Source organism: Protopterus annectens, chromosome 12.part0 (assembly GCF_019279795.1).
Source record: "Protopterus annectens isolate FY-2018-M chromosome 12.part0, PAN1.0, whole genome shotgun sequence".
In the NCBI taxonomy this organism is placed as follows: Eukaryota; Metazoa; Chordata; order Ceratodontiformes; family Protopteridae; genus Protopterus; species Protopterus annectens.
The window spans coordinates 142,804,600-142,825,439 of NC_056746.1; the positions used below are offsets into that span (position 1 = coordinate 142,804,600).

At 38.4% G+C, this 20,840-nt stretch overlaps 1 protein-coding gene across 3 annotated transcripts in view; it reads left to right on the forward strand.

Moving 5' to 3' along the window:
• Positions 1-20,840, forward strand: part of MYH11 (myosin heavy chain 11) — a 547,944-nt gene that overhangs the window by 249,702 nt on the left and 277,402 nt on the right. For 2 of the 3 annotated variants that reach the window (XM_044089163.1, XM_044089165.1), the window contains exons 5-7: positions 3,953-4,055; positions 15,445-15,471; positions 19,456-19,548. In XM_044089163.1, coding sequence (XP_043945098.1) covers positions 3,953-4,055; positions 15,445-15,471; positions 19,456-19,548 — 223 coding nt within the window. The remainder of the gene's footprint in view (positions 1-3,952; positions 4,056-15,444; positions 15,472-19,455; positions 19,549-20,840) is intronic. The other variant, XM_044089164.1, reaches the window with a different exon arrangement.

Genomic DNA, 20,840 nt, shown 5'->3' on the forward strand with positions numbered 1-20,840 from the left:
AAGCAAAATAAAAATATCAAAATAAAAGTAGCACAACTACTGCTACTCCATAATATATATTTACAAGTTGTGTATGTATCTATGATCCCTCTTCCATTCATCCATAACTCGTTTTTCCTATTTTTGCACATGGGGTCAGTGTGCCACTTCAATAGTGACAATCATCTAGAGCCAAGGTTTACACTGCTGGGTGGCTAGCCCTGCCCCAGTGTTTCTTTCCACACCACACTCACAAGCACACTCAGCACCACCACTGAGGGCCAGTTTGGCAATAACACCATGATTGATTTAATGCACAAAATAAAACACACTACAGGTGACAATAATAATACAAAACATTGCAGACATATTATAACATTTAGTAAAGTTTGCAATAATAGTTACAATCTCTGTAAACAGTGTGGCTAACATGACAGAATTTCATACTAAAATAATCAGCTATGTAGTGATGACTTCTCATAATCAGATTAAGTTATGTGGGCTAGCCATCCTGCAGTGGGAACCTTGGCTTGAGATGATTGTCACTGCTGAAGTGACACCCCAACCCCATGTGCAAAATGGGAAAAAGGGGTTATGGATGGATGGATTGATATGTGTGTCTGTTGTTCTGTGTTTTGTTAACATGTACATGTAACATGTTCTCAACATTTAAGTGTTTTATTAATTTGTGTTTCAAACTCTTGAAGTCAGTAATTAGTCTAATTGTTTGTGGTAATGAATTCCATGAAGTGAGACAGAGCATTTTCAGCCACATGTTTAAAGGAAGGGGGGTTTACAACCGTTATGAAGTCATCAGTGTTCGAGTGGAATAAGCAACTGGTATCCTCTGCCTTAGTTTTGAGGACAGAGGAGGAAAGAGTGGTTTAGTAGTTTGAATAGTGTGCAGGTTTTGCTCTTGTGTTTTTTAGCAACCAGTTAGCCGTTTATCATGAGACTCAGCAATGTTTTCTGGCCTGGGCTAGCGAAAGTTATAAATCTTCAGATTTTATTACCTGCTGCCTGTGTGTGTGTGTGTGTGTGTGTGTGTGTGTGTGTGTGTGTGTGTGTGTGTGTGTGTGTGTGTGTGTGTGTGTATGTTTATGCGCATGTTTTGTGTGTTTGTGTGTGTATATGTGTATGTTTTATGTTTGTGTGTGTGTGTTTATGTGCATGTTTTGTGAATTTGTTTGTGTGTGTGTGTGTGTGTGTGTGTGTGTGTGTGTGTGTGTGTCTGTGAATGTGTGTTTTTGTGTGTGTGTGTGTGTGTGTGTGTGTGTGTGTGTGTGTGTGTGTGTGTGTGTGTGTGCGCGCTCATGTGTTGTGTGCAAAGTTGAGGGTCTAAGTTGGTTAGTAGTATTCTACTTTGAACAATGGCATTTGGATTTCTTTGAACACTCTAGCCTCTTGAATAAGTTGGTTTGAATACTGGTAGACCACTTTGTGTTGAGTTAGAACCTCATAGGTTATGTGATCCATATGCAAGGATAATGTAAGGCATTGCTTGAATAAGACACCAAAGTATTGTTGATCCCTTGTTGCAGGTAGGGGACTTCCTTGAGGGTGAAATATTTTAAAGATGATGGGTACCAAATAACTTGTGGTGGTTGGGTACTAAATAACTTGTGTGGTTGGGTACCAAACAACTTGTGTGGTTGGGTACCAAACAACTTGTGGTGATTTTGGTGCAGTTGATGTCTACATCCATTTTTTGCAGCCAATCCTGTATGTCTCTTTAGTAAGTTTTGCTGTAGTTTACATAACAAACAGTTGGGCCTTTAAATAATGGTAGTCCTAGTGGCTGCAGGAATGTTGTGGCACCTAGAAGTATAAGATCATATTTCAAAACCATTGGAAATCGTCAAGCAAATTTCACACACATATATATTGTTATATAGGAGAGAGACATCAGTGCATATGAATCTATATTTGGGGGCAGGCAAAAGCATAAATTCATTGACAGAAAACTACCCTGTGTAGGAGAAATGTATGATTTTTATTTGTGATGCAATGACAATTGACTTGTTGCATTCCTATCCTGAATAGAAATCATAGATCCATCCCAATCGAAAAAAATGTATAGCACATGGGAAAGGTATGCTGCATAAATGTGCTTGCGCCACACACACATGCACATACACACACTAAAGATTAAGGCAGTACCTCCTTCTAGGATCAGCTCCTTTCTCAAGCCATTGGCAGACAGTTTTCTTAACAGTAATGAACTCTGAAAGGCTCTATGTATGCACATATATATGAGCTGTTTTGTTGTAGAATTAAAACAGTATATACAATTATTTGATCAATAAAAAGTATTGAAATGTTCTAACATCAAGAAGAAGGTGAAATCACTGTTTAAAATGGAAAAAATGTGTCAGCGGCACTTTAAATAGATAAATATTTTTTCAGCTTTCTGTTACCTGCAGTACAACAGTAGAAGGGGCATTCGCAGTTTTTAAGAATGTAGTTTAACTTTTTGTAAGGTGGTGGAACAGAATCCCAATTTCTGCAGTTAAAAATAAATGGCATTTTCAGAGTTCGGTAGAATGTGTGCGAACCTGACATTTGCAGACCTGTAATATGGTTTATCCTGCTCATCATTCTGCACCTTTCAGAAAGACTAAAAAAAAGTTTTTTTTTTGCTTTTTTACTTTTTGGCACTTTGGTGCAGCAGTAGCGTTGTTACCTCACAGCAAGAGTTTCTCCCGTTCGATTCTCGGCTGGAGCACCTTCTGTGCGGAGTCTGCATGTCCTCCCTGCGGTCGAGTGGCGTTCGAAAGACATGCGTGAATGGGCGTGCCTTCGTAAAGGTTGAGCATCGGGCTGGCACCTCGGCACTGTAAAAATCAACTGCCAATCATTAGCGGACCGGCGTTCCGCTGTGGCGACCCCTAACTGGGAAAAGCCGAAAGAAGAAGAAGGCACTTTTAGGAAGGATGAACACATTTCGTATAGGTATTTTAGAATGTAGTGCAGGGCTTACATGCAGTTCTGTTCTAGTTTACTTTATTCCTTGGGGAAAAGCTCCTAATATACAGATGTTCTATTTTCCTATGTCAGATAATGCTGTTTAGTTTAGCATGTCTTTGATATCCAATATACAAATCATTATTTCTGGAAACATTCCGTAACTAAACTAGCTTCTTGAAGATGTTCAGTCAGTAACATAGAAATGGACAGTAAGTTGTTATGGGGGGCCATGTTTGCTGTTCATGTGCTGTCTCTGCATGTGGGGGTGTTGCATGTGGGAAGACAGAAGGTAGAGGAAATGGATAGAAACCTCAGGTTATCAAAAAGCAAGTTCAGTGTAAGTTTTAAAGCAGAATTTATAGAAGGGTGCAGAGATTTGTGTCAAAGGAGAACTGTTATGTCCATCTGCTTTATTTATTTTCTTTAGTTGCCTATTCTACTATCTTATGCCATACTTAACATCAAGTATCCTTGGTTTTCCTTTTTCTTACTGATTAAGACCTGGTGACCATCTCATAAATGTGTATCACTCACTCCCTTCTGCCCAGCATCTACTGTGATACATACATCATTCTTGTGATTGCTGTGCGTGCTCTGATGTTATGTATCCAGCTGTCATTATATGTATGATTGGGAAAGGGTTGTTGACCACAGCATCCCCAGTGTAGCCTCAGAAATAAGAACCAAGTTGTGTGGTACCGCATGAGTGACCAATGGCATCCATTCAGTTAAGACTCTAGGAAATGTTCTGTGACAAAATGTGTCAGTGCTGGGTGTCAGCCATATAAATGTAACCTACAAAATGTACCCTTGAACAATTAACTCCATATTCTGCTCATTCTAAAACTGTTTACAAAGTTTAGTTTTTTTTTCTATTAAACATAAACATCTGTTTTTTTTTCTTACACTGTGTAGCTGCTAATAAAACAGGTAGTGTGAAAGGGTAAAATAATGACTTTTTAAATTAATATTGTCAGTATCATGTGGTATTTGTTCCTGTCTTTAGAGGTGAATCTGGTGCCGGTAAGACAGAAAACACAAAGAAGGTCATCCAGTACCTGGCTGTAGTAGCGTCATCACATAAAGGCAAGAAGGACACGAGTATAACTGTAAGTAAACACTGGCTTTTACAGTCTGTGCTGGCATCTGCCAAGCCCATTTATTAGAATATGTCCTGATATCTGGCAAGAACATTTTGAAGATATTGCATGGCAGCTGCTTCAGAATGTACCAAGTAATTAAACATGTAAAACCACTCCACAGTCTGAAAATTTGTGTCATAATTAATGCATTTCTATAAGTTGTGCATTTACTTCTGATTAATCCAAAACTGAGGTACTCACTGAGACCTGGGTAAAGTAGTGTGAGGCCCACATTACCTTTGTGTTGCTTAATCCTCCCAAAAGCCACACTGTGGATTCGGATATAATGCTTAATACAAGGCTGTGTTAAAGATGGAAAGTCTACTAGAAACTACCTTTTGTGTCTGTGTGTGTGAATAATGACAGTTATCTTTCTAGTTTTAAAATAGTGCCTAAAAAGTACTGAATTGATTTTGTCCCATCAGGGCTGTTAGTCTAGTATTCCCTATGAACCTATGAACCTATGTTCTATCGGTTATGATAAAGATTTAAATTTAAAAAGGTATAGAAAATATTGATTTTATTTTCTCAGTTTAATTCTGCTTTGGAATCATAGGGTACTGAATCGTCTCTGGTTTTATGTCAGAGATACAGGATGCAGTAAGTTTGAAGATGTACATTTAAAAAGTGTGGAAACCACCTGCTTTGTCTCCTACATTTAATATTACACTACAATGTTTAAAGAGCTCTCTCATTTTTGTCAGTTTATCACATAATGTCAATTAGTTTTGAGAAGCTACAGTTAATTAGTTCATATTAAGGAATTTGTGTATTACTTTGATAGAATTTGCTGTTTTTATATTACATATTAATGTACAGACTGATATCTGCTATGTGATGTTCACTGTTGGGAAAGTTTTTTTTTTTTTTTTGATTTTTGAAGGCTAACTCCAGAGTCTTTGGGTAAAGAACACCATTCAGTGACACGTTCCATGCTTTGCTTCTTATGATGGATGCAAAAGAGCTACCTTGAGGCAAGTGTGATATACTTGTCAAGAAACAGGACACAGTTTCAAGTCTTCTCAAAGGGGGGGCATTTGTTATTTAAGCACTTACTTTCCATCACTTACCCAATTAAGTAATTTGAGTTAATTTTTGAAAGCAGAAAGCAGATATTTCTGCACTACACTTTTAGTAGATCTTTAGTCTCCTGTTGACCTCAAGAATTGTAACTTTCAAAGTATTTGTGTAAAAATCCATTTCTTCCCCTCTCTAGACTAGTAAACTTTATCAAGGTTACCCCTCCATGGTGGTAGTGGGGGAGTTGTTAACGCCTAACACTAATGGAGATAGATGCACTTCCATTTAGTTCCTGTGGGATGGAATAAAATCTATAATTTTATCCTCATGATCTGTACTTAGCCATCTATATGCAACAAGTATTAATCTTCTAAATTAAACAACCACCTTAGAAAACATTTTGGCTCACCAGTAGTAATAAATAAATAAATATATTATTATAGCAGCAGTCCATATGGTATTATCCTGGGTGAACCATCCGGCCCAGAGCAGATGCAAACTCATCATCTCAATAATCAAAGTTTTGAATGATACTGCATCAGTAAAAAGTGAGAGACTTCTGATCCAAACAGACATAGTTTCTTATGTTGCAAAGACCACATTTCTGGTGTCACCTATTAATATTCACACTTCCCAGTCTCAAGATTGCCTTAGGTGTGTGGGGTAACATGATAATAACTTAAACAGAATTCAGCAAAAAATAAAAAGACATGAAAGACAGACAAAGTAGAAATGACCTCCATATTGAGGATCTTCCTGCAGTTGAAAGCATAAATTCCTGGAAGAACAGTTACCTAAAGCTCTTAACCTGTCCTAGCCATGCTTGTCTGGTATTATTGGAAGAGATTTTGGAGCATTACAGCCCCTTGGATCAGCAGATCTTACCCCACAGAAGAAGTCTGCTAAGGACTGTGTCCTGCAAATGCTTAAAGAAGGGGAAGCCTACCAGCTTTGTAGTTACACTGTGTACCTCTACCAGAGATATGTTCCAGGGTCAAACCTGAAGAAGGGGTTATGCCAGTCAAGTCGTTATACTATAGAAATCACTTACCCACCCATTTTAACTACCCAGTGGACTTAGTGTTTAAATTCATGGGCAAAACTACATCCCTAGATCCGTAGAGGCCATCCTACAATTTCTGAAATATAACTTTTTGTCATAAAATACCATAACAGAAACCACTGCAATGAAATCTCCCATTTTAATTTCTTTCTTATCCTCAGTGGTCCACTATTATCTTTTTGGCTTTTTTTTTTGGCCTATCCATTTTTGTGATTTTTGAGGACTAGCACTTCCTTTTACAACAGCCGGGCCATCCTCCTCCTGAGCCTGGACTAACCCCACTGTAGGAATATTTCCGTATCTTGAGGATTCTACACTGTCATTTTTTCCAACCCTGGCACCAGTGCACCTACCAGGACTGGACACATTTTTATCCTGAGTCTTGTACACTCAGCTATGTTTTTGCTTTTTAACTTACTTCTGTCCAGGATATATATATATATATATATATATATATATATATATATATATATATAATGTATAAAATACAGTCTATATATTAGTGTTCTCTTGGTGAGACTTTGTGAAAAACAGGGTCTACCTCGTGAAGGTACTCACCAAGACTTGAGGATGAATTAAATTCCAACAATACTACTCTCCTTTGCTTGCTGATTTTGTCATCTCTCTCCCTGTTTTAATTTCTCCAAGTTTTTTGGGTTTCTAATACCATGACGGGAATTGACCCCATTCCTAAGACAAAGTACAATTAAAGTTCATGAAATTAGTATTGTTTCAATCTTTGATGTCAGCCAGTAGTGCTCTTCGCAGCACCTGCAGTGTGCCCAGTAATGACTTCTGCAATTCACATGGAGTTACATGTATTGGTAACATTACTAAATACGATTGTAGATTCTTTTTTATAAGACCTGTTGCTCCTACTGCTATTAGAATAGTCTGAGTATCTTTCTTCCACATTGCTCTCATTTCTGCCTGCATATCCTGATATTTTATGACTTTTTGTCTCTCTGTACACAAGATACTGTAGTCACTGGGTATGGCAATTGCAATGATCAAAGCTACTTTTGTCTTCTTTTTATGGGCCACCATATCCATTTTTCTAGCATCTGTCCTTTGAACTGTTGGTAATGGGTGATCCCATGTGATATAGACTTTATAATTTTCTATGATGCTTTGTGACTCATGTTTCCAGTGTTTTTCAGCTAGTTCAATACCATAATGTTTGCACAATCCCCAGTGCAACAGTCTTGCCACATCATTATGCCTTTCAGTATACAGTCTGTCTGCCTTTAGTATGTCACAACCAGCAACGAGGTGTGCAATTATCTCCAATTCTGTTTTATAAAACCTACATTTGTCTGTTTCTCCCACATGTTCAATGAACTTTGTAAACCAGAGAGGGACTGTACTTTGTCAATAAAGTTCAACCTACAGCAGTAACTAGTTGTGGTCATTATGCCTGAACAGAGAGCTCTGCCCCGATGACTAAATGTACTACATGATGGAGCACGTGTAGTGCATGCTTGTGGCCTCTGTGGGTGGGGGGTGGGATGTAATTAAATTCCAGCCCTCTCCACTGTATGACCTCTGCTAGCCTCTGAAGTACCTCCAGCTGTTATCTCATTGTGCTCAATGGTTTGTACTACAGTGACACTCCATTAAGGCAATTCCTTCCTGAAAGGGGGGGGGGGGCAACTTTTTTTTGATTTTTTTTTTTTTTTTGACAAGTAACACTTCATCCAGTAAACCAGAACAAAATGAATTTGCAACAGGTAAAACCTTCTTCTTCTGGCTTTTTCCCGGTTAGGGGTCATCACAGCAGATCACTTGTCCACTCATGATTGGCAGTGGAGTTTTATGGTGTTGAGTTGCCAGCCTGGCACCCAACCTTCCACAAAAGGTGCACACACAGGCCTTAGGGCCAATTTAGAGTGTCCAGTCCACCTACCGCATGTCTTTGGGATGTGGCAGGAAACCGGAGCACCCAGAGGAAACCCACGTGGCAACAGGAAGGACATGCAGACTCCGCACAGAAGGCACCCCAGATGAGGATTGAACTGAAGAACCTCTTGCAGTGAGGGAGCAATGCTAACCACTGCACCACTGCAGCCACCCTGCAACAGGTAAAACCATTTAACATAAAGTACAGATACCCACTTAGTGCAATGGTGGTAAATCGATTTCAAACTCAAAACACAAAGCTTGGTTTCCTTGCAGTAGCTGAATATGCTAATACATAAATTAATTGTGAACTCAGTCATCAATTACATTAATACATCTCCAAAGACAGAATAATAAAATTCTTTGCTATTAACATTTATAGATAGATGAATCCATATCAATCAAGTATAATTGCAGTGCAGAACAAACTCTAATTTCATTGCATGCTAACTTCCATTGGTTCAGGTTGCTAAGTTTATTTCCTGTGCTTGCTGTCCCACTATTCCTCCCTTTTCAAAGGATGGAGCCAGTCTATTCCTCCTCTTTCTATAACAATCACTCAGTCCCAATGCTACTAATGAAGTCTGGTTTGCCAGCATCACAGTTAAGGTCTCTTCTTCTATGCCAGAAGGCAGACATTATCCAAGCTGACAATATGGTGGCAGGTGCATCTTTCATGTGCCAGGCTTTATTTTGTAAAACCAGATGCAGTAACCAAAAAATGCCTTCCTCACAAACACTTATAATCAGGGATAGAAAAATATTAAGAAAATATGATTTTCACAGCAAACTGCTTCTAAGTTTGAGATGTCACTTTCTGCTATTTACAGAGCATAGATTCATAGATTGTTACTAGGCTAACGACCTCGGGGGCCTTTCTGAGCCTAACCAAGTTTTCCCGAAAGAATAATGATGTCCTGTATCTGAATAAGATATTGAGAGCCAGGCATTTATAAGCTCCCTCTGTCCATAAGGGACATGGGTGCCAGGCACAATGTCAATTTCCTATTCCCCATCCGCTGGTGTAGGTTGAGCTTAAACTGGGAAACAGACAAACTCAGCTTCACAAGGATAAGAAGCCTGTTCCATAGGAAGAGTAGTCTTTGGGACACATATCTGTGTCTCCAGCATGTTCTGTTTAAGTCACAGACAAAATTCAGGTCCCTAGACCTTGTATTTCTAGTACTCTTTGACTTACAAATATGTAGGAGACTAGTGTGAGGTTTGCTGATGTCTTGTATTCCTTTTGTTAAGGAACCTCTGAGGTCACTTTAGTTGCTGCATATGCCTGATCAGATACACACCAAAGGGAGCATTGTACTCGATGATTGGTCTGACAAGGGCAGAGTACAGTGGAATAATGACCCCTTTGGACCTAGATACCATGCCCTTACTTATAAGTTATGCAACATAAAAGGATTCCCTCATCACTTTGGCCACAGTTGAAGATACAGCTACTGTCTACGTGCATACCCAGATCCCAGACCACTGAGTTGACTCTATTTCTGATTTATCATAAAATATGAAAATGCTTTTCACTTTCAGAGGAACTCTTGTATTTTAAAATCAGCCTTTATAATCCTTCTGTTATAGCAGAGGGAGTTACTCCTTTTTCCGTTTTGGGTGGCATTTTTAAGGACAAGATGATGCTGTCCAGTACACAGGGATACGTATGGAAGTAATTTTTTTTTTCATTTTTTCCATGTAACCAGTGATAGTGGTATATTTCAAAAGAACTCACCCGAAGGTATTAAGATTACGAGTTATGAACCTTGTTGTCAGTCATGTATCTGGAGATCTACACATTTTTTTTTGTTGTTGTTCATATCCGTAACAAGGAAATCTAAACCACATTTTTCCACATATCAAAGAGACTTAGACCATTACTAAAAATTATTCTGACTTCAACTGGGTCACCAAACTGGCTGCAAAACAGTCTTGAGATTAAAATGCAATAGCTGCCACCAAAGAAATCTTTTGCAAAATGGAACCTTCAACAACAGTTAACAGATGGCAGCATACCTGCTGAATACCATTTTATTTTATTTTATTTTCTGTGATATACTATAAATTTTTGTTACTGTTGTGTAACCTTTTAATGATAATGAGTTGTCACCTGGTCTTGTGAAATGGATACCTATCAAATAATCGAACAGACAAATTGTCGAACGTCATATGGTTGCACCCATGTCATTGACAATTCAGTCCTTTGAACCATTCTGACTGAGATCGCGTTACAGTAGGAATCAAGAAATGTACCCTTTTCCCCACTGTAGTGCAATTTCGGAGTTAGTATATATAATTAGCAGGGGGTGTAGGGGGGCTGCCCCCCTGCAAAAGCAGTTTTTGTGATGTATGCGGGTGTTCATGGGTTCATAGGTGTGTGCTAGGCTAATGGCCATGGAGCCTTTACAAGCCCAGCCCGTAGGATTACCCTGGCATTGTGCCACCCTACCTTAGTTCCCAGTGTCTCTGTCATGTACAGCCACTGTAGTGATCCCGGGGTGAATTTTCTTTTTCCCATCCACTCATCAAGATTTCTCTTGAAGAGTGCCAGTGAAGTGCTCTGTTTGACATGTATGGGAAGTCTATTCCATAGCATGGGCAGTCTCTGGGTTATGAACCTGTCCTTCCAGCACATTCTGTTGATAGTGGTAATGAGGTTGAGGTCTCTGTAGCATGTGGTGCAGAGGGATTGGGATTTCTTTAGATGTAGCATTTCTAACAGAGCTGGGTCAGACATGGCTTTGTAACTCAAGTAGACAATATGAGACAGAGAATAGTTGGAGTTTTTTTTTTTGAGTCTGTCCATACAGGACAAGTGTTTAAGGCCTAGGATCCTCTTTGTGAGGTACTTTTGCAGCCTCTCCAGTTGTTGCAGGTGTCTAGTGAGGTACATGCCAAATGGGATATTGTACTCGAAGATTGGCTTAATGAGGGAAGAGTAGAGGGAGGCAATGACCTCTTTCTTTCTGGATGCAAAACCCTTAGTAATGAGATGTGCCACATAGAAGGACTTTCTGGCCACAGTGATAATGTGGTGGCCAAAAGAGAGGTTGCTGTCAACCTGTGTTCCCAGATCTCTTATAACACCTTCTGTGTTCAGTGGACTACCATCAATGTGGTAATTTATGGGAACTGGGTTTTTCCCAAAGGGGATGAAGACACATTTTTTGGCATTGAACTTAAGGCCATGGGTCTGACACCAGTCATTGGTCTCAGTGAGGCCTTTCTGTAGGATATCAGCATCACTTGAGGAGTTAATAATGGCTCCCAACTTATAATCGTCTGTGAACTTTGTCAGCCAGAGTCCCTTCATGTTGGTACTGGAATTCAGAGAAGTAGATATCAAACAGGAGAGGACCCAGGACCAATCCCTGTGGGACTCCACTCGTGACTGGTCAGCAGTCTGACTTGGAGTCGGCTGCTTTCACACTGTAGGTTCTATCTGTGAGCCAGTTTGCAACCCACCTAGTGATATAGGGGGTGATGCCTAGCTTAGTGAGTTTTTCTATGATTCCTGAGTGGGGAATGGTATCAAAGGCCTTGGCCAGATCAAGGTAGGCTGTATGGACCACCTTGCCTTCATCCACAGCTCTGGTGACTGAATCAAAGAAGTCGACCAAGTTGAGCAGGCATGATCTACGCTTCACAAAACCAAATTGTGTGGGATCCAGAGTTTGGAGATTCCCTATATCATTGTTTATTAGGTCCATGATGATGCGTTCCTTAGCTTTGCATATCAGACTTGTCAGGATAATGGGGTGATAGTTCCCAGGATCTGTAGTCTCCTTTGTGGAGGCAGATGACTATAGCAGTGCGCCATTCAGTAGGGGCAAAGCCTGAGGTGAGGCTATGATTGAACAGAGAACACAGGTGAGGTGCCAGTTCACTCTGTAGTTCATGCAGAACACAGACAGGGATATTGTCAGATGGCATAGAAGCTGTATTCTTGGTCACGGACAGTGCTGTTTTAACCTGTGCAGCAGTAATACTGGGTGCCTGGCAATCTACTGGTATTATGATTGGTTCTTGGGGAGCTAAAGTTGTCTTTTTTGAGTTTGTTTTTATGGCCTGAATTGTCAATGATATGGGTTCAACCATATGATGGAATAATTAAATACACAGTTTTAAATTATTTTGATTTTGTAGGTACTAAATAATTTTGACAACAAATGAAACTGCAAAATACCTGCAACTGTTTATCTTATAAAAATCATCGAAGGATCTTGTTTGCCACATATCTCCTTACCCTCCTACTTTTAAGCAGATTGATGAAGTGCTATATATTAATAAATGTATTTCATCTATCATGTTTAGAATCTACTTCTGAAAACAAAACTTCAGTTTTACTAGTCATTACCAGCAGTATATTGTGTATTTTCCTTTACATAGTTAAGAACAGCTCCATGGTACTATCTCATATATCAAAGAAAGCTATGGCTTTGACTGTCTCCAGCTGATTTCATGATATTGTGTATGGCATCATACTGTTTTCATTGACAAAAGACATGCATTTTACAAACACAAGTTGTCGCCTCACAGTGACACTGTCCGGTTCGATTCTCAGCTAGAGCGTCTTCTGCGTGGAGACATGCGTGAATGGGCATACCTTCGTCGAAGGTTGTGCATCAGGGCTGGTAACTCGACATGTAAAAATCAACTACCAATCATTAGCGGACCGGAGTTCCACTGTGGTGACCCCTAACCGGGAAAAGTCGAAAGACACAAACAAACAAAAAAACATGTGAAGGCTGCCAGCCTAGCTAGATAGAATTTTGTAGATAATTCTATGCCATTTGTAAATATTAATATAATCCACAGGCTTGGCTTACAAATGTAAAGAGAACTATATGTTATGTTTAAACTATATGTTGTACTGAGCTTCAAAAATGTAACCACAGTGCACTCTGCTGGAGGAAAGCTGATAAGTCAAGCATTGTATGATTGTTTGATCTCAAGCTCAGAGACAGGATGTCTGGGCCAGGAAATTATTTTTATTGTCTTGATTTAAGAGATAATTAGTAAGGTTTTACATGTATAATATCTTTTATTGCAATGGCTTCCTGGCCAGGTACAGCTTACTAAGAAATTTAAATTTGGAGTTTCTGTTAGCCTGGGAACTAAAGAAGTGGTAAAAATGATGTAATGTGAAATGACTCAGCAGTACTGGGTGTTTATCAATTTAAGACTTTCTCAGAGAGAAAGAATAGAGCATTTTGGATTTTGTCTGAAGAACATCCACTCACCAGAACTTGCTTGCTCTGTAAGTAAGATATTTATTTAGAACAGCAATTTCTCTTAGAGATAGATAGAAATAGTCAGATTAGCCTAGCTGTTTTGTATATTTATGTCAGACTATTCTACAGCATTTTCCTGTGATTTCTGAACTCTGCAATGTCATTGTGTTGAAGTAATAAGATTTGTCTTGTGTTTTTATTATTTATTATTAAATATTTTTAAACATTTCAACTGTGGCTATTTTGTGTAAAGGTAATTTAAGCTCTTAGAGTACATGAATTCGGTGATACTGTCCAAGTCACTCCAATGGCTTTAGCCCTGGGTCACACTTACTACTTAGATAACAGTAATATTACACAGTGAAATTGGTCACCCTTTGGGAAGAGCCTTATTAGTAGCTGATAAGAGTAGTCGGTGGCAGTGATTACTACCTTATAGCATGGCAGGAGGGGGCATAGCTGGAGAACCTGTGCCAACCTTTCCCAGGAGTGTCTGTGTTGTGTGTCAGCTACTTGGCCAGAGACATGAAGCAATGGTTGGACAGAGAGGGCACTGGAAGTTTTGGCCTGACTACTTGGCTGAGATCTGAACCCTATAGCTGTGCCAGTGGGGAGTCTTATTGGGGATCTGGAGAGAAAGGGAGAAACCAGCCCCAGACTGACTTTGATCTCTGTGTGCTCTTAAGGGAAATTGTACTTTACTGTGTGTGTACTTGTTATCCTCCCGAATGTGCACGCCCCTCACTGGTGCTAGTGGTGAGGATTGAGGCTCCTTGATTACTGGGCCAGTGCACGGGTGTCACAACACCACTTATGAAGTCAGACGGAGGATGCCTTTCTTTGGAAATACATTTAGATGTATGTACAGCATTGTTTGATATAGCTGACTGACTAGCATACCTCTCAACTGTCCAGAATCTCACAGACAGTCCAGATTTTTGCCTCATATTTTTGGTATCTTCCTCATAAAAGGTCTAGTTTTCTGGCAAATAATTGAAGACTAATGTCACTAAATGATATACATTTGAGTTTCAGACCTTATACTCTTCAGAAAATGCATTCAAATACAAAAGCTGTTATTCAGGCAACTTTCTAATTTTATAATAGAAATATATAAAATATGTCCCTGTTTTTTAGGCTTTTGTCCCCCACATTATTTTTGGCATTGTCCAGATTTCTTGGGATAAGAAGATGAGAGCGATGCTGGCCAGTACCCTTGGATAAGCGCTACTGCATATTTTATTAGATCAGTCACAAAAATGCAGTTTAATAATTATTTTAGTAAAAGCATGCACATATTGTCAATACATTTAGTGATGATTATGTTCTTTAATCATTCCTTGTGAGTTATATATTATTTGAAACTGTAGAGTTCTGGAAATTCTTTGTTACAAAAAAAAAATTGTGTTTAAGTTTATATAACAAATCACTGTCTGGTTTCATTGCTATAGTTGTTGATATCTAACCAAATGAAACAAATTCCAAATTGTTTTCAGGCTGAAAGAGAACTTGAGTTTGGAATACTGGAGGAAAAACAGGTTTAGAAAACTAAAAAAGCTAAGGGTTCTTCCAGTGCCTTTCTGGTAGGGGGCATGGAAATTCTGCTCAGTGTCTGCTCCCAGATGTTGACCAGAAATGCATGGCTTGGCCGAAGAATATCAGAAAATGGCAAACATATTAGTAAGCGTGAGCATCTGTCACATTATTCTATGAGGAAAACACCAAGGTGGAGTCCAATATGATGTTTCTTGTTAAGGAAAGTGAGTCTGAAAACATCAGCAGTCCTAAAATAGAATCAACAGCCAGCATTTTTGAAAGAGTGGGTTTTGGGAAACAGTAGCTGTACCTCATTTGTGAGCAGGGAATAATCCATGTTACTCTGGCAAGAATGCAGAACCCATTGGGCAAATGCTTTCAATGAACGTAAGCATCCAGCCAGGAAATAAGCAGTAGCTTTGAAAATAATTAAAACAGATAACTTTTATAGTTAATCACGATGACATTCATGTTAGCTGGACAACATTTGAACATCAGGTTTTGTATTAGTCACAGTTTAAAGAAATCAGAAGAAAATAATATGCTTGTGTAATCCTTACCTGTGTTACTGATGCTTGTTTTATGCTGTATTATTCAGCAACAGCCAGGTGCAGCCTTTGCTTACGTGAGTAATTTCAACAATTAGATGTGTGTTTGGAGCACTGAGTTAAGACTTGCATGCTGTGTTGCACATGAAGAACATCTGGTAATAAAGGGAATGAGAAGGTGAAGGTGAACTTACAGGGGTTTAATGTAAAAACTAACAGTAGGGTATACAGGCGTAAGAATTAACCTTGCCAGTGTAGGGACACTTTGAAAATCATGACATCTGACACTCAGTGCACCAGAACTCTAGTCATGTGTTTATCTTCTTTTTAACTTCCTGCATTCATGAATGCTGAGTCATTCAGAAGAATAAATACCATGTGATAAACAAAAGTCTCAAGTCGATGCTTGGACTCATGCTGTAAAATGCCTTTATGTACAACACAGCCACACAAAACAAAAATACAGCTAAAGTGTATTAAAACCTACTGCAGCAAACTAAAGACAGCCTACCCTTTTGTTACACATAACCCCCCATAAAAAGTATGTCCTTCCTCCCTTTTTTTATAAGTATTTAAGAGTTTATATTGGCCAAAGCATTATTTGAAGGGGGAACTGTTCATAACATGAGTTACAAAACAACTATACAAATGGTACCAGTGACATTTCAATGTTTCCATACTGGATGTCCTGTTTTCCAGAAATAAGGAGTGAAGCGCCTCTCAAGCCGTAATGTAATGGAAAGGTAACTTCTTTACTATGAGTGGTTCACTTACTCCTGACTGTCAGTTTAGTACATTTTTCTGCATTCTAACTGCTCTCTGTTTTAGAGTGCTAAAATATTTGGTCTAAAAAATAGATAATTGCTATCTTATCATCCATTGTTATTTTTTTTTCTGGGGCCTGCTGCTATTGCATCTAATATGAGCACAACTATCAATGTCTGATTAAAAAATGAAAAGAAAGGACTAAGCAGAGACTGTGACATTTCACACAGCTGGTCATTTTTCTGTCAGGGATACTGACATCAGATTTCTCTGAACCAGAATAAACATTAATATTATTAATCTCCAACAGTTTTAATTTAATATAATCAACTTTAGTGGGAAAAGTGAATTGTCCCTTATCTGACCCTTTTCAATGATTATATATATAAAAAAAGGTGTTAGGTGTGTGTGTGTGTGTGTGTGTGTGTGTGTGTGTGTGTGTGTGTGTGTATATATATATATATATATATATATATATATATATATATATATATATATTGGGGTCGATTGCACAAACACACACCCTCACACATACACACACACACACACACACACACACACACACACACACACACACACACACACACACACACACACACACACTCATGCCTATAGCCCATTTAGTGTGTCCAGTCCACCTAATGCATGTCTTTGGAATATACAGAGTAAGTTTAGAGTGGCCAAATAACTAGCATATTTTTGGGAGGAAGAAGGAAACTGCAGTACTCCTAAAAACCACAAGGAGGACATACAGACTCCATACACACAGTGACTCTATAACAGAATTGAACCACTGACCCTGTCACTGAGGTGATGACATCATATCTCCTGCACCACTCTGATACTCAGTTCACTGAATTACCATGGAAAACACATGGTTAGAGTCAGTATTTCTGCCCACCATTCAGTAATCTTCTAAATTACGTTTAGGCATTACTTGAAAAATTATTTTGTTAAGTTTGAATTGCTTAGGTTTGCTGTGAAAAGGTGACGGTATTCTCACAGAGTTTGGAAGAACACTAAATGCATGTGTGCATATGTTACATTTCGCTTCAGCACTACATTTGTAGTGTGTGTCTGTGTGCGTGTGTGCTCGTGACTATGTATTCATATCAGTATGCTATCCAGCCTTCTGCTGAGAAAACAAATGTCTGCAAATTCAGAATATGACTTCATCCTGCTCGGTAATATCAATCATCCATGGCATGTTTTACTAATACTTTCATCTCTGAATTGTAGGATTGGTTCATCTCTTCCCCTTGTGCAGATTATGATGTTTTCCTTTAATTACCTAAATTATTTATTTTTATTGGCCGTATCATATGCTATTACTATACTTGCTTCAATTTTTTTCAGTTTATAAACAATGAATTGTGTGCATATCTGTGTCATATACAGTGTTGTATTTATATATTCAGTTTGTCCCATTCTAAGTGTCATACAACCAGAGCTTACAAAATTACATAAAAATATATGAAAGATACAGTAAAAGAAATAAAGTCTTCCCCAAAACCAGATAACCTTCTAGTTGTCTCAAAAATCTGTTCTTCCACTGTCTGGACCCTTACCCAGTATATGAGGGAACATGGGAGTTCTCTAGGTTCATCGTTGGCTATGCAAAAGCTTCCCCTAGTTTCACATCTGAACTTAACGTCACTAATATGCTGCAGTCACTCTTTCATCCATAAATCAGCTCTCCGAAACAGCTTGAGAAGATGGCATTTTGCGGTAAGGAGTGTAGTATGTTTGCTTGTATTTCTATGAAATGCTTCCTACATTTTTACATCTAAACCTTTACCTGCCATCATACCTCATAGCATCCCTGTTTTAACCTCTACAGCACTGAAGGCAAAAGAGAAAGAAAGAAAAAAAAACACTTGTGGTGAAAAGCTCAATATGATTCCACCTTTTCTATTACACTTATCTTCATTGTTTAGCAACTGAAAGTTCCTCCTCTTCCTGTAACATTCAGTCAAGCCACCTCTGTCAAAATTTTCTGCAGACCTGCACAATCACTTTCTTTCTAATTTTCTTGTCTTTCCATAGAACCTATTAAATAAGCAAGCAGAAATAGAACAGTTAATATATGTACAATACCCTCCCTCAGATCTGACAGCATAGAAGGGGTCCATAACTGTAGTTATAGTTAAAATCAGCTACTCAGCAGATGTGTTGGTAACAAGACACAGAATTCAACTGCTGTAAGATTTTGCTGATTTTTTTAAGGGGCTTAAAACCCACATAACTCACTATGGTAAAAAATTACAGAACTATTATTTATTCTATAATAATGGTGTAACTTACTCTGACTATACAGCAACCCCCCCCCCCAATTTTTTTCAAGTTATTAGCTACAAACACAACATCAAGCGAAACAGCACTCAAGGATCCCAGTACTCTGAGATCAAATACAGTTACTCCATTATGTAAAAACCTTTTACCCAGAGCATTCTTCAACCATCTGAAAATTAAGAGTTTTGTGTGATCTAAAATGCTGCACAATTGTGCTTACAGCTGTTTTAAAACACAACAGAAATAATTAGGATTGCCTGTATTTAGTAGCACAACTTTTTTGGGGGAAGAGATAAAACAATCATTAATTCACTTTAACTGCATGGTGTTTTATATTGTTTAACCAATTAAACGAGTGCTTGCTCCTAACAATGTTTTTGCGTGCTAAGCATGCTTCTTCATTGCAGTGGTCTTGAAATTTAAATAATTCATTTTCATTTCCATTTCAGCTGAAGGAAAGAAGCCTTTAACATAGCATATTAATTACTGGACTTTTTATGCTGCTGTATAGCTTTGGGCTGCATTATGATTTATACAAGTTTCCTTCTGTAGTCTGAATGAATTTGCTAGAGTCTTGTTATCATTTAGCATACCAAAGGGAATAGCAGAACTTCAAACCCAAGGTAAAGCTAAACATAATACTTTTTTATGCCAGAATGAAAAAAGGTCATATTTGGCCTGCTAAGTTTAACATGACTTCAGGTTAGTGACAGATAAGAAGATGTCAATAAATGTGTTGCACAGTAATAAATGTCACTATATTAGTCAAATAAAGCACAGAAGACAAAGGCAGCCTCATGAAAGTGAATGTTTGTAATATTCTTTGGCATAGTGTGTTATACGTGCTTGACAATTAACTATTAGAATCAAAAGCATTCACTGTAGCTGGTAAACTCCTCTGCCCAGTCTGTGATGTGCTGTCAGAGTGTTATTGGTCTCCTTGAATCACATGACTTGTATGTTGAATTCTCATGACAATTTTGTGTACTTCACCTGAATTTCAGGGTGAGCTGGAGAAGCAGCTGCTTCAGGCTAACCCCATCCTGGAAGCCTTTGGAAATGCCAAAACCGTAAAGAATGACAACTCCTCCAGATTCGTAAGTACCAAGTGCAAAATTACACAATGCCTCTGATTTCAGCCAATGACAATTGTATATTTTTTTCTGTTTTCTTTTATTTAATATGCTTAGAAACAATGAGCAGTGAAAAGCATCCAGTCTCATTTTTTTTCAAAAACTGTTGTTCCAGTTTATCTTTATTTGTATATTAATTTAATACTAGTCCTGTACAGCTATTGTGCACACTTAGTTTACTTTTATAAGAATGTTATGACATGTACATCTTAGCCACATCCCTAGCAAGTAAAATTAATATGAGCAGATGAAAAAAATGTTTACACAGTATTTTTTTCAAGCAAACTAAAATAATATACACCTTTGAGTAAGCTTTTCTGACAAATAAAGTGCTGTTATGTAAAGGGGGCTATAATGCATTAGCCACATGGCAGATGCAGCAGCTACAATCGAGAGAGAGAGAGAGAGCAAGAGTGAGAGAGAGTGAGCAAGAGAGAGAGAGCGAGAGAGAGAGAGAGAGAGAGCGAGAGAAGGTAGTACAACCTGGGAAGTTCATCTGTAATTTAGAAAGCAGCACCCATACGGCTTGGCCTCAGCCTTACCTGAATTATTCTACATTCTGGAGAGAAGAAAACAGATATTTAGCAAGGGAGCATCACGCTTTCTTGTACTTCACTTTCATGTATTTGTATCTCATGATGCCACCTGTTTCTGTACTGGGATGTAGCAGCATTGTGAGGATGAAAGTGTCAGCGCTATCTGGGCTGGAATGTGCAACAGCATACAGAGCATTATCAATAGGTTCTAATCCCACATAGTGCTTCAGTCAGTGCATTGATTTATCTTCCAGTTTTAATACTTGTATAATTGTGTTTCACTAGCTCATGTTACTAGTCAGTTAAAATTGAATTGTGTGCAATTTTATTTCATTTAGAAATTAAAACACTTGAAAAGAAGCTGAAAGCAATAGTGTACTGAGTCAGCATCATTGTTATTGCTAATCTTTTTGCATCTTGTCTTACCTTTTCACTTACTTACATCTCTGTTGCCACTCTCTCTGTCATACACATTGGCAGGTCATCCATGGCCCCACTATACTTTCTGACGTTAATCGTCCTACTTCCAGCTGCCACCACTACAACCTCACATTCATGACACCTGCACCACCCAAAAATAAATAAATAACAGAAATAAGCATCAGATACACTTCGGCAGATATTAACTGTTAAGAACAGAAAGCTATATGCCTATTGTGTACTAATGTATGTCCTAAACAGCAAGAGAATCTCTAGACAAATTTATTTAGAATTTCAACT